The 15,109-nt window shown below is 37.9% G+C and overlaps 1 protein-coding gene across 4 annotated transcripts; it reads left to right on the top strand.

Moving 5' to 3' along the window:
* Positions 1-611: 611 nt before the first annotated feature.
* LOC127442962 (gastrula zinc finger protein XlCGF8.2DB-like) lies at positions 612-7,279 on the top strand. 4 transcript variants are annotated; one of them, XM_051701415.1, is made up of 3 exons: positions 612-888; positions 2,052-2,309; positions 2,565-7,279. In XM_051701415.1, exons 2-3 carry the CDS (start codon positions 2,219-2,221, stop codon positions 3,410-3,412), a joined length of 939 nt encoding a protein of 312 aa, XP_051557375.1. In that variant the 5' UTR covers positions 612-888; positions 2,052-2,218; the 3' UTR covers positions 3,413-7,279. The 4 variants fall into 4 exon arrangements, with proteins under 4 accessions (XP_051557375.1, XP_051557378.1, XP_051557379.1 ...); XM_051701418.1 differs by having other exon boundaries at positions 1,351-2,309; XM_051701419.1 differs by lacking the exon at positions 612-888 and adding an exon at positions 903-1,403.
* The last annotated feature ends 7,830 nt before the right edge of the window (positions 7,280-15,109 follow it).

Here is a 15,109-nt window from a genome sequence, read left to right as displayed (position 1 = left end):
GGATGCACTGTATGTCATCATAATAATCAAACAACCATAACACAAAAATGAGAAAATCACTTACTGTTCTTGACTGAGTAATTTTAGTAGCTTTAAAAAGTATTAAGGTATTATAATCATACAGTGAAGCCCAGTAGTAGGTTTGTTTACTTGAATGCTTGATAGCCTACTGCTGTTAAAAACTTTTAAAGCTGTTAAAAAAGCACTGAATTTTATTAATTTGTTCTATATTTATAATCTATTTCTATTCATTGCTGTTTTTTATTGTTATTTTATTACTGACTTGTTTACTAGTCTTGAATAATTACTTAACTTGAAACCATTCTTCCATAATTAACATAAGTGTTATTATTTGATGTGGCTCTGAAGCTGGTATTGAGAATCGTAAAGTTTCACTACCGACTACTGAAATTTTCATATTGTGATAATGTATAGCAAATATTGTACATGGTAGATATTGCTGCAGTAATATGAAAAAGTAGATCTCATTCCATAGAAATATGAGCTTCCCTGCTGATCTGAGATATTCTTCTAAAAATCTTTGTGTTCTGCTGAAGAAAGTCATTTACATTTGTGATGGCATGAGGGTGAGTAAATTATGAATTTTCATTTTTGGGTGAACTATCCCTTTATATAAGGTTTCAAAGTCTTTTAACTGTCTCAAGCATGAAAAAGTATTTTTTTTTTTTTTTTTCATGGGTGTAATACTCATCCCTGCCTCCAGAGGGCAATAGCCATGAAGTAGTTCTTAGAGTTGTGCTTAAAGGTCAACTAGAAGAAGAGTGAAGTAGATGCACAAGAAAGTATTGTTGTATCCTAGTGTTGATTTTGCCAATTCAGCTTCCTCTAAAGTCCTGGTTGAGGAAAGTTCTTTTGTTCAACACTTATGTAAGTTGATGGTTTAAATATGTTTAAGAACTTTTTTATTGTTTAGTGTTTGTTTCTCCAGATTTTGTGAGGAAACATGCTGGGTAATGGAAATGTTTGTTTGGGTGCAAGACTGTTTGAAACAGCTTTTGATGTATGTTAAAGACCTAAATATTTAATATTAATATTCGTGTTTGAGTACATGCAGACATTTTTTATTTTATATGCAGAACATATGGAACAATAGAAGGCCTTGTGGCTAAGAAAATATATTAATTATTATATGGAAATTGGGAAATTTAACCTAACACCAAGTTATGCCAAAAAAGAAAAAAAAAAAAAAAATCAGCAATAAATTCATGTATTTGATGTTTGGAAAAAAACCCCATAATATTTTAGAAGTACTGTAGAAAAGAGGCAGGAGTTTAAAAGTCTTAGGAGTTTTGGAAACATATTTTATAATTCAAAATCATTTATTTTCAGATTAACATTTATTTCACCATCTTATGTCAACTCGACCTGCTGTTGATGAACAGGTTAGATGTGATTTAAATCTATAGCCTAATTAATATAATTCATAGCAATCAATTGACATTCATGAGATTTGTTACAAATATTTAATTTGATGGGAAAATAAAGTGCTTGAAGCTGCTGAACAATCTCACCTCATCACTGTTTTGGGTGTTAACAGTGTAAATAGCTTCGCTGTTATCAGCAATCTAGTTTTGTTTTTTGAGCTGCAGTTGTTTTATAAACTTTGATGCTGACATTATCCAGCCCAATAGCCTCTAACGTTAGCAGTTTGTGGTTTGATGCCAGCGAAGTTTTGGCTGTAGGTGGCATAGGGGCATAAGACAGTGACTGGCTGGCTACACAAGTGTTAACATTCATTTTATCATCTCCTCCTGGAACCTATTTAAAGCCTGCCTTCATTTGTCAGCAAGCTTTCATATTTTACAGACTACTCTTCATGTATACTCTTTAAATGAGCTATTTAAAACTGGACTATTTTTGAACTCCAATTTCTGATACTTGATGGTAATGTAATCTTCAATATGTAAGTTGTGTTATGTTTTTGTTTAACATCTGGATTCATCTTGTGGTTGCAAATGATCATTCAAATAATGGTATTTCTTACAACAAAGGGATATTGTATAAATTAAGGAATCTGGTCCTTTTTTCAGATCTGCTCCTCCACATCATACAGAGATTGTGATTCACCTCTGCAGTGAAACCACTGCTACAGCAATTTACCAATAAATGCTGTTATTATTTCCAACATCCTACAAGTGAAAAAGGAGAGAACCCTCAAAGTGTAACCACTGAACTCTACTGACATACTTTTTCAAAAATGAGGTTTGTTATAGAAGAATTTAAAAAGGAGACAGAAGACATGAATGATCCAGAGACACACCAAATAAAACATACTGAGGAACAAAGAGGTTGGTGACAATTCTTAAATATTCATAATGTTGAGGTATATTAAGGTAACAAAGCTACAGACAATTCACTAGATTTTATGTTAGAAAATCATAGAAACCGTAAAAATATAGTTAAATAATACCAGCATCTACATGAGAATTAACCTTCAGCATATCAAAGATCACATAAAAGTAGAAACTTGGCCTTTGCTGCTTACTGCCATTAAATAGGGATTCAGTTGTATTTCTCTCATCTCTCATCTTTGTTCATTTTAGACTTGATAGAAGTAAAAGAAGAATGTCAAGAACTTAATGACGTGGAGGAGAAACACCATCAGCATCATACATTTGATAATTTCATGACTGGAGAAGAAACTTTTAGTGGCTCAAAGACTGACAACAATTTTTCACAGAAAAGATCTCAAAGAACTAAAGCCAAAAATAATTGTACCTGCTCTCAGTGTGGAAAGAGTTTCACCCAAAAAGGAGATTTAAACTGTCACAGGAGAATTCACACTGGAGAGAAGCCTTACACCTGCAATCAGTGTGAAAAGAGTTTCACACACAAAAGAAACCTTAAAGCTCACTTAAAACTTCACACGGGAGAGAAGCCTTTCTTATGCTTTCAGTGTGGAAAAAGTTTCGCATATAAAACAACCCTTAAGTGTCATATGAGAATTCACACTGGAGAGAAGCCTTACACCTGCTCTCAGTGTGGGAAGAGTTTCGTAGAGAAAGGACATCTTCTGCGTCACATAAGAATTCACACTGGAGAGAAACCTTTCACATGTCTTCAGTGTGGAAAGAGTTTCAAACAAACGGGCCATCTCACAATTCATCTGCGCTATCACTCTGGAGTAAGACCATTTAAATGTGATCAGTGTGGCAAGACGTATACGTGGGCATCACATCTAAGGGCACACGTGTCGACTCATGCAAATGTGAAGCCTTATGTGTGTTCTTTTTGTGGAAAGAGTTTCTCTTACTCGGGACACCTGAAATCACATGAGAGCGTGCATACTGGAGAGAAGCCATACCACTGCACTTCATGTGAGAAGAGTTTCACCCAATTACGTAATTTAAAGACCCATCTAAATAAGCATTGTCCAAAATTGTCATTGTGAGCAGTTAATTTCATTGTCAACACTGTATTTGAAGTAGCACAGCTTCATTTTACTAGATCTGATGTAGTTTGAAAGTCATAAAATAAAAAGAACTGCAATAGTTAGGAACAGAAGTATGCCTATACTTCTAACTAAATTTATTGAGGTTTAAATGTGAAGTATGTAACTTTTTTAATGGCAAAAGATATTCTACTATCCCAGTATATTGTTCATTGACAACTATAAGTAAGCCATTTGTGGGTTTACCACCTCAAAAGTGTCAACACTGAGCCTCCCAGGCACTATCAAAACATTGATGTTTATATTTTTTGTGGCCCGCTCAGCCCAACCCCTCCATTTCTAGCTCAACCAATAGCATGAGTTTGGGGCCTGGATACCTGTAGTAGGCTGTTCAGCTGGGAGCATATAAACATGTACATTGGAAAATAAATTTTAGCTTTGCTTACAGATGCTAACCCTCTGGGGTCTGACTCTTTTGGGCCCTGGAGAAGTTTTGACATGCCTTGACATTTGTGCTTTTTTCAGTTGCTTACATATTAATGGCTAAAGTCTGAGAACACTGTATACAGCACAAACTGGGCTACAAAAATATGTGAGCAACATGTATGTACATGTTTGTATTTTTGAGAAAAAAAGGTTTATGCGTGGTTTTTGAAAAAACAAACATTTTAAGTCACTGAAATAAGGCCATATAACACATACTAAACATTTGTTCACAAGACTTTTGAGAACTGGATCTTGTAGCCTAGAGTTTTTGCTACAAAATGATGTGAAAACCATCCTGATCACTCATTCATACAAAACAATATAGTCATTTAACTTTTGTAAGACACTTTTAGTGTTAGAAAGGCCATATGCGAGGAGGCGTGGATGATCATGAATATTGATGTCATTCACACCTGAGGAGACAAAGACCCCTCCCCTGAGAGAGAATGAATGTGAGGAGACTTAATGATTGAATGGATTATCTGACTGTACATTTTCTTTACATAAAGACTTTACTTAAAAACTTTAGACCAACACTACCATTTAAAAGTTTTAGATCAGTAAGATTTTTTAAATGTTTTTAAAAGAAGTCTCTTCTGCTCACCAAGGCTGCATTTATTTGATCCAAAATACAGCAAAAACAATTATATTGTGAAATATTTTTACAATTTAAAATAATTTTTCTATTTGAATATAGTGTAAAATGCAATTTATTCCTGTGATCAAAGCTGAATTTTCAGCATCATTACTGCAGTCTTCAGTGTCACATGATATTCAGAAATCATTGTAATATGCTGATTTTCTAATATGGGCATATTTACAGCACATTTTACACATTTACACCCGAACACATATTTGCAAGCACAAGCTTCATTGATGATAATGAGGCAGCATAAACACTAGTTAAAATATAATCTAAACATTCATATTATTTTTATATCATATTTATATCATACAGCATACAATTTAAATACCTGCTTTAGCCGAAACAATGTTTAAATGTAACTAAGACTTGCCTATTAGGACATACTTCAAATGTCAATACTCTGAATACTGCTGGCAAGTCTGGAAATAGTCCAACTAGTAAAATATGTCCATGTTTATATAAAATAGCATGTCAACTAATGTAAGTAAAACTAAATGACTTACTCATTCGGAATTGTATCCTCGGCTGGATCAAATCGCTCTTCAAAATGTAAATGTTCCTCATTGGATTTCTGCTGTTCTTTTGAGGAAAATGTGAACTCTTCGTCACTATCCAGGACCATCTTTAGAGCTTCCTCACCTGTGTAGCGTGCCATCTTCCAAATGCGCAGGAAAGTGAATGAATTTGATGATGAACTTGATGTTTTTTAAGGCATTGTTGTTGGGGGTGTTTACCATTTGCATTGATCGCCTCAGCACATTACCGTATGAATAGCGCGCTCTGCTGATGGGTGGGATCACATTAGGGATAATGAGCTGAGCCAGGAGAAACTGTACATCGCTTTGTTTCATACAGATTACATTGCAGGAATAAATTTGTTTTAAACATTTTAAGCTTTCTTTAGACATATGTTTCATGTTTGTGTGATAAGTATTCGTGGAGTTTCACTTCATTTTTGTGACGTGTTTCAGAAAGATGCACGCGGAGACAGACGGCTGAAAGCGCTGTTTATTTTCTTTATTTTACAAAAGCACAAGGTTTTGTTGTTATTGTGAGTGTACACAAATAAAAGTAGACCCTTTATAGTTTCTAATGATGTCTTACACTTATCTGTATGCCCAAAAATGACGGAGTATTTTAAGTTGTTTCCACTGTTATGCGGAAAAAATCCAGCAGGACGCGCCGGCACGTCCGTCGACCCCAGAGGGTTAAAGCCAAAATTCCAAGACTTGCTTGAAGACACAAAGACAGAGAACGGAGTAAAACTAGAGTGAACATTGGCATCGCATTTACAATGTGGAGGACACGCGCACACACACACCATCACCAAGGATGAGATTGCTCTGGCAAACGGGAGCAGCAATAACGAGATCGCCATGCAAGTCTCTAATACACTGATACCTCCCCCGTCAACAAATGTTAAATCTGGAGATGCTATCGGACAACCAGTTTCCTCTGCGACGCTTTCTGTCTACTGATGATCCAAAACATTATGACCACTCACATGTGAATAACGAATAACATTGATCAGCTCCTAACAAGGTCACATGTCAAGGTCTGGGTAGATTAGATGGTAAGCGAACAATCAGTTCTCGTAGTCAACGTGTTGAATGCAGGAGAAATGGGCAGGGGTAAAGACCTGAGTGACTTTAACAAGGGCAAAATTGTTATGTCCAGACGACTGGGTCAGAGCATCTCTGAAACAGCATGGCTTGTGGGGTGCTCCTGGTCAGCAGTGGTTGAGTACCCACCGACAGTGGTCCGAGGAGGCACAAACCAGCGACAGGTGTTGGGTGCCCAAGGCTCATCGATGTACAAGGGCAACGAAGTCTATCCCATCTGGTCCAAACCAACAGAAGGTCTACTATGGCACAACTCACAGAAAATTGTAATAATTGTTACGGGAGGAATGTGTCACAACACACAGTGCATCATACCCTGCTGTGTATGGGGCTGCGTAGCTTCAGAACTGGACCTTGGAGCAGTGGAAGAAGATCGCTTGGTCCAATGTGTCCCGTTTTCTTTTACATCATGTGGTCGGCCGTGTACATGTGCACAGTTTACCAGGGGAAGTGATGGCACCAGGATGCACTGTGGGAAGATGACAAGCCGGTGGAGGGAGTGTAATGCTCTGGGCAATGTTCTGCTGGGAAACTCTGGGTCCGGCCATTTATGTGGACATCAATTTGACACATACCACCTACCTAAACATCGTTGCAGACCATGTACACCCTTTCATGGCAATGGTATTCCCTGATGGCTGTGGCCTCTTTCAACAGGATAATGCGCCCTGCCACACTGCACACATTGTTCGGGATGGTTTGTGGAGCCTGATGAAGAGTTCATCAAGGTGTTGCCCTGGCCTCCAAATTCCCCAGATCTGTGGGATGTGCTGTACCAACAAGTCTGATCCACGGCAGCGCGGAAATTACACACTTCACCTTTAGGCTTAAAACAAGAAAAAACTATTTGCCAGTGAGGTAAATAAAATAAACTTAATTCAAAGACAGGTTTTTTTTTTTCCTGTTTTAAGCATCAAGTTCACTAAATTTAGACTTAACTATGACTTAACATTTTGTGCCATTTTGGTTGTCAAGTTAAAATATCTGGTTTTGTGAATGTTTAGATATTTTTACTTGAAAGCAGGTAAAAAATACTGAGTAAGAAAATGATTTTTTGCCATATATAAATAATTATAACCTTGTATAACAAGTATCTACCAGATTTTATGCTATTAGCATCTGAATGACAGAATTTGTCACATAAAAAGAGTGAAAATAAATTACATTTTAAAATCACAAGGATTGTCATGATGAATTATTATCATGTATTTAATGCAGGAAGTGTTTACAAGATATTGTCTGCCAAGTGTAAAATTAAAGTAAAATGGTCTTCGATGACAATCAGTAAATTCAAAGGGAAATTCTTTAAGGCATACCTGATATGGGTCTACAGTTAACAATAAGGACGAATGACATAAATCATACAAAAATGGGATGCATCATGAGGGAAAAATAAATTACAACTGATTCAAAATCAATTAAATAGTCATGTAAATAATATGGGGGTTTCTAATAACTTTTGTAGTGGATGTTTTTTTTTTTTTAAAGAAAAGATAAAAGTTGTAACTCCATTATGAACAGTTTAGGACTGGGCTTGAATTTAAGTCATACTGCTTTATGAATGTGATTTTCCCCATCATATAAAGTTTAAATCTTTAATAAACACTTTATTACCAGATTCCATGTTATGGAAAAGAACCATCATTACAAAAATATTCACAAAGTTATAAATTGCAAGAAATAAAAAAGCTAAAATATGAGACCAGAAATGCTTTGAGTGACAAATAAAACCTATCTAGCCTCTTATTTTAAAGGAAGGTTGGAAGTATGACATAAATTCTGCTTTCAACACCGAGCTTATGCAGCTGTCACGTGTTAAATGATTGAAAGATTCGTACCTGAAGACCGTCTCGGGAGGTGAATCAATTATTTATTTTTCCTGTACAGAGCCTATGGGTACCTATGAGGCTGTCACTTGTCAGATGAACTAAACACCAACACGGATTTTGCGCATGTGTGGCCACAAAAAATTTAATGAGTCACTCTCTGAGACTACTCGTTCGTCCGAGTAGTTTCAAAATGAATTAATCGTTCATGAACGACCCATCACTACACTGCATGTGTTGTTAGCAGACAATATTGAAGATTCTTCGTGAAGTCGTGTGCATGGGCTTTTACAGATTTTCTGATCTAATAGACAAAACCAGCTCACACTGCTTACAAGTGAATGGGAAAAGAAAACAAAGGAAAGAGATAAGGAGGGCAGCTGCATTTGTTTCTACTTCGATAACCGCAAGACCATGCAGAATGCTGTGGGTGCGAGCTAGATATCAGCCAATTAATTAATTAATTTAAATTCACCGCTGATAATTTTCACATGCAAATGAGTTTTGCGGCAAATTGTCCATTGTTGCCAAAGATTTGCCGAAGATTGACCACTTCCAGGGAAGAGCTGCAAACTTCTGCCAAACATTTGCCACGAATCAAAAGCTCATTTGCATGTGAAAATAATAGTTAGCTGCTAGTTTAGATTTTTTGTAAGGGGAATGGTGGGAAAACATTGTGCTCGGTACATTCACCGATGATCAGTGGCCTGCATACTTTCGCATGCAATGTCACAAATTAGATTTTCTGTGCGAGAAACTGTGTTGTTTGGCAGACAATAGTGCAACCATGCAATTAGTGTTGGGGATTTCATGCTCAAAGGTATCCTGCAACTGGCACTGAATCACCATTCACTTGCATTGTACCTACGGACCAAAAGAGCTGTTAAATTCTTCTAACAGACTTTGTGTTCTGGTGTGGAGTGGTGGTGGCGTAGTGGGCAAAAGCACATAACTGGTAATCAGAAGGTTCAATCCCCACAGCCACCACCATTGTGTCCTTGAGCAAGGCACTTAACTCCAGGTTGCTCCAGGGGTATTGTCCCTGTAATAAGTACACTGTAAGTCACTTTGGATAAAAGCGTCTGCCAAATGCATAAATGTGTTCTACAGAAGAAAGTCATACACATCTGAGATGGCATGAGAGTGAGTAAATGATGAGAGAATTTTCATTTTTGGGTGAACTATACCTTTAACCGTGGTGTTACTACAGTAATATGTTGTTAATATAGTAACAATGTTTAATTTTGTAGTTACGATCATGGTGATACTATGGTTACTGTAGTAAAACCTTATTTAATTTGTGTAAAGGAAGGTTAGGGTTCGGTTTAGGGTAGGGGTTGGTGTAGGGTGTCAGTGGGACTCTAAATAAACACAATGAACATGCTGCATTGGTGCCCTGTACTGGATGTTAGTGTTTAATTAGTTATGAAAATAGTATCTCCCACTATTAATAGCATCTACCTTTATTTGCACCAGGGTGCAAATAGCATCTGTCTTTTTTTTTTTTTCTCATGGGTGCAATACTCATGCCTTCCTCCAGAGAGCGATAACCAGGGAGTGGTCTAGAAAGTTGAACTAGAAGAAGAGTGAAGCATATGCGCAAGCAAGCATTAGGCTAGTTTGAGATGAGCAAAATCTGTGATACCAGTGATCACCGCGAGGTGCATGCCGGTTAGAAATGTGTCCGAGTGTGGTCCGACTTGCTCTGATGTCATGCTGAGGTTTGCCAAAAAACTCTTGCGAATGACACGGCTTAATGCTCATTTGCTTAAACCAGGGGCTTTCAAAGTCTTGGACAGTAAGCCCCCCCGCACCTCCCTTTGAGTTTTTCTGTAACTGCTGATCTCCTGGAATTTTCATGCACAACAGTCTCTAGAATTTACTCAGAATGGTACCAAAAACAAAAAACATACAGTGAGCGGCAGGTCTGTGTATGGAAATGCCTTGTTAATGAGAGAGGTCAACAGAGAATGGCCAGACTGGTTCGAACTGACAAAGTCTATGGTAAATCAGATAACCACTCTGTACAAATGTGGTGAGAATAATAGCATCTCAGAATGCTATTCTGAGATGCGGGTTGGTGCTCTTTTGTACAAAAAGTGCAATCTTCCTTTTATTAGTAGATAGCATTTCAAGTACTATATTTTACTCTGACATAAAAGAACACAAAGAATAATATTCAGTCGTGTTTAAACGTACCAATATAACAATATGAAGAAAAAGGTACAAATCAGGCACAAAACAAAGTGCAGTCTGCCAGCTTCTTTAGAGCAAAGTACTTTAATTATCAATACTACGTTTTTCACTGATGTAAATTAACACAAGGATTGATATTCAGTCATATTCAAATGAACCAAAATAACAATAGCCTAGTTTCCATCCACTTTTCGTGCTATTTTGTGAAAATGCGTAAAAAACGTTTGGGAAATTTGCCATCTTCTGCCTGTTTCCATTCAAATGGCCTTTTATCAACAAAAATGGTGTGCGTGATGACTTCATGCCTAAAAAAACACTTTGTCACATACGTTTTGGTTTATCACAAAATAAATCTGCCCTTAAGCCGTTTCCATACAGAAATATGTGTTTACCACTAATTGTGTACCTTTCGCCTCCCAAATGTCCCTAATTTTATTTCCTCCGAAGTTTTGGTAAAATGGGGAGAGTATTGAGACAATTGAAATTAGCCAGCTTCCTGTCATTTTAATTTCATAAATAAAAGCAATCAGAAGACAGAATTGCAATCAAAATGGTGTTGTTGCCCTTCTGATAGGACTGTAATATTGGTCCTGATGTTGCACCTATCGCAGGTTGCCACCGGTTCCAACCCAAAAGCAAATCATCATGGCCCTGTTCAACCTGCACCAAGCAGTGGGGAAACATTCAGTTTTAGTATAAGGACCATCCATCAACGTGTATATGCTGTGTGGACAGCTATTAAAGAAACATTGATGCAGTGTAATATCAGGGTTTACATATATGATGCATTCCTGATATTCAATAGGCTATTTTGAACAATCATCTAATCTAAAGCATTGCCAACACAACTGCATTATGTCCTGCATATTTGACCAGCAACTTTTAACGACCAACTGAATTTGATTGTCATCTAAAATTAATTTTAGCATCATAATGCAATTTACATTTTCTGAAGAAGCTCAGCACATGCGATCCAAGGTAAAGAGGGTTAGAATTAAAATATTTAAGTTTTAAAATGTTTAAAAGCTAGTTTTGTGAAAGTGAACTCAGCATTGGACAAATAGTTCTGTTTATATTATGTTTATACATTCTAAGAATGTCATTCATATGACTTTTTTCATCTACAGCACATGGTAAGGCTAATTTAAGTTTATGTGAAGAAAAGGAAAGTATATAGGTCTAAAAATATTATTTTTTTAGTTTGGTAATTAATTATTTTATTTAATGCTTTATTAATTTGGTAATTTATTTAGCCTAATTTAATACGGGGAATTTTGCTGGCATTTTTTTCAAAAGCTAAACAATAATTTTATAGAATTAGGATATGTTAGTGTTCCAAAAAAGCACAATGAAGCTTTTCTCCTAGTATTGTGTATTTATTTTTAATTTAAAACATCTTTGTACACAGAAATTATATGTTATGTTTTTTTTGTATTGTGGGCTAATTCCATGACTGCCGTCTATTATTTTGAATGGTGTGGAAAAGCAACATTAATATATAAACGGATGGCTATTGCAATTAACCACAAACAGTGGCCATTAATTTGTTTTCCGTGCACGATACGAGATATTTGGAAGTGTCATGTTTGCAGCATCAGATCTAGATGCCGTTAAGATCAATCCATAATCGCGTACAATAAATTGGCTTTCAAGGATGTATACCTTGTTGTCATGATTAACATAGTCTAACAATTGGGGTAAATTCTGTCATGTGACACTACATTTTTGCATTAATGCCAATTTCTCTACAAAAAGTGTTTCCAAACCAGTTTTTCACCACATTTGAAGTATCGACATATAGTTTATGTGCTAGAGTTAAACGGAAAAATATCATGTCAACATTTGTGAAATTTTTGCGATAATTTGCATTTCCATCAGCTTAATTTTGATGCGCAAAAAAATCCTTTTTGGAATAGAAATTATGGAAACGTAGTTAGTATGAAAAGAAAAGCACAAAACAATGAATCGGTTTCTTTTATTGCATAGTACTTCAAGTTTTTTAACGTTTCAACTAAATAAACACAAGGAATGATGTTTAATCATATTTAACTGTATCAATATGATGAAAGAGTGTGAAACAGGTACAAAAATTGCATTCTGTCAGCTTCTTTAGAGCAATGCAATTTACATATATTTTACACTGTGCAACTGGGGTATCATAGGGAAAGCATTTTACAAGTGTTTAGCTAAGAACACGAGTCTGTCAACTGTTTCTGGTTTAAGAGATGCTCTGTGGCATGACATTATGTTCCCACTGGCACTAAAAACTCTCTCAAATGGGGAACTAGTTTCTGGAACACATAAGTCCTTCGCTAGTTTTGCAAATTTTGGGAAATTTTCCTCAATGATTCTCCACCAAGTGGATTTGTGTCACTGTCAGCATTTGCAGATAGCAAGTAGCTTTCCAGATCAATGGCCTCCCACTGGGAAAAAGCTCTACAAGAACATGAGGATGCTTCCTCTTTAAAGAAGCTCGCCATTGACTTCTTTTTATGGGCTGGTGGCTCAGGTGGAGCTTCTGCACTTGCTGTTGGAGTGGACACCACAGTGTCAGACTCAAAGTAAGTGTTTGCAAGTAGAGACTCTTAACTCGTCAACAGCTTGTGATTTCATCTCCTCAATTGTGTGGTGCTCAATATAAGTGGTTTAAAACCTTGGATCAGTTAGGGAGCAAATGTGCAACAGCCTATTGGTCTCAGGATCATAATATTTGTCATTGAGGTACTCTAAAAGGTCAGTATCTTCGCCTTAAGGTGCAAGGATGTTGGTGTTGAACAGAGAAAGAACTGGTTTGATACAGGAAACTGTCACATAGTCCTCACCTGAAAATACATAGGTGAAATCTAGAAGGGACCATAGAGCTTTGTGAACAGACTCCAGCACCTCAAGGTCATACCAGGTAGGAACCAAATGTCTTGCCTTTTTATCAGAGGCAAGGACTTTGCTTATGGCTGGTTCTTGCTCCAGGACACGAACAGTCATTTGTTCCCTGGATCCCCTCCTGGTAGGGGACTCTGCAATGAGCTGGTGATTTGGTAGACTGAGGTCCTCCTAGACATTGACAAGTTCTCTTCTGCAACTGTGTGAGCTGGCCACAATTTTCTTGCACACCAATACTGCTTTTAATGTAGGAATCCCTAATTCTTCTCTGTGAATCAAAAAAACAAAAGAAATAGTATACAAAACGTAAAAAAACAAAAAGTAATTTCTGCCCACTTCTTACTATTTCCTCGCATATTGCTCTCCAGGAAAATGATTCAACCAGCTTTGTTTGTTTTGGGATGGTACGCCTACCAGATTTTTCAGTAGAAGAAGAGGCAGAGGCAAGTGATGGCCCACAGAGTTTCATGCATTCCTCATACGGCACAGGATGCTGCTTGAGGTGGTGAAAGAGTCTGGTTGTGCTACCAAACTTTGTCTATCTTCTTCTTGCACAGCTTGCAAAAGACGGTATTTTGTTCAGTATCTGTTTCCTTAAAACCAAACCATCCCCATATTTGTAATGGACTCGACATGGAGGCTAAGGTAGAACCCATATGCAAGAAGTTTATTACAATCATCAGACAAATCCAAGACACAAGGCAGAGACGTAATCGTTGAAGCAGGCAAAGTAGTCGTTACACAGGTAATCAGTCCAACCAGGCAAACAGAAATCCAAAAATCGGTAATCCAGTAAAGCAGGCACAATGGTCATAACAAGTAGGCAATAAACAGGCAATGAGAATAACGCTTTGTAAGGCAGTGAAACTGGCAATACTTTGCAAAGTCATAATGGAAGAGCATGGCTATTTATATGGTTCAAACAGGAAGGGATACCAGCCTCATTCGTAACAGAACCCCCCTCCCCCTCTATGAACAACTCCTGGTGTTCTTCTGGGTCGTCCCCTTGGTCGTGGTGCAGGACGATTCAGGTGCGCTCAGTGGAAGTCATGGATCAATGATGGGTCCAGAATGTCCTTGGCGGCTTCCCAAGATCTCTCCTCTGGTCAATAACCTTCCCAGTCCACCAGGTACTGCATCTGGTCCCCACGACGACATGAGTCTATGATCTCTCTGAACATGTAAGCAGGTGATCCATCTATCTCCAATGGAGGAGGCTCAGGGCCGTGGTTCCGGGGCCAGATGTCAGGTGGACAGGTTTCAACAATGACACATGAAAGGAAGGAGAGATGCGGTAGTTAGCAGGTAGCTCCAGTTGGTAAATTACAGGATTGATTTGTCTTACAATTCTGAATGGACCAACATACCTGGGGCTGAGTTTCCTGCAGGGTAGCCACAACTTGAGGTCTCATGTAGATAGCCAGACTCTCTGGCCATGTTGATAGTCGGGGGACACCTCCGTTGATCAGCTTAGATCTGTTGGGCCCGAACGGCCCGCTGCAATCTGAAGTGTGCACTGTCCCACACTTGCTCGCTCCGCCTGATCCAATCATTCACCGCTGGCACTGTAGAGTGTTCACCCGACCAAGGGAACATAGGAGGTTGGTAGCCCAGTACACATTGGAAGGGAGTGAGTCCAGTAGATGAGTGCGTGAGGGAGTTCTGGCTGTATTCAGCCCACGAGAGGAAGTCGCTCCACCTCTGTTGTTCTCGACTGCAGTAAGACCTAAGGTATCTGCCGATTTCCTGGTTTAATCTCTCCACCTGTCCGTTTGTCTGAGGATGATAACCAGATGTGAGGCTGATGTTGATATCCAGCTGTTTACAGAAAGCCTGCCAGGCTCTAGAAGTGAACTGTGGTCCTCGGTCAGACACTATGTCTTCTGGCAGACCATAGATCCTGAAAACTTGGTGGAACAGAGTGTTAGTGGTTTCCATGGCAGGGGGTAGACCTTTCATGAGGATTAGTCTGCATGACTTAGAGAAATGATCAATGATAACAAAGATGGTGGTATACCCATTGGAGTTTGGTAGATCGGTG

This window comes from Myxocyprinus asiaticus, chromosome 6, assembly GCF_019703515.2.
Source record: "Myxocyprinus asiaticus isolate MX2 ecotype Aquarium Trade chromosome 6, UBuf_Myxa_2, whole genome shotgun sequence".
In the NCBI taxonomy this organism is placed as follows: Eukaryota; Metazoa; Chordata; class Actinopteri; order Cypriniformes; family Catostomidae; genus Myxocyprinus; species Myxocyprinus asiaticus.
Note: the sequence above shows the minus strand (reverse complement) of the source record. Positions and strands in the feature narration are given on the sequence as shown.

Bases quoted from the DNA above. Each gene is read 5' to 3' on its own strand.
- LOC127442962 (XM_051701415.1), top strand. From the start codon at position 2,219: ATGAGGTTTGTTATAGAAGAATTTAAAAAGGAGACAGAAGACATGAAT. The intron at 2,310-2,564 runs GTTGGTGACAAT...TGTTCATTTTAG, and splicing joins ACATACTGAGGAACAAAGAG to ACTTGATAGAAGTAAAAGAA.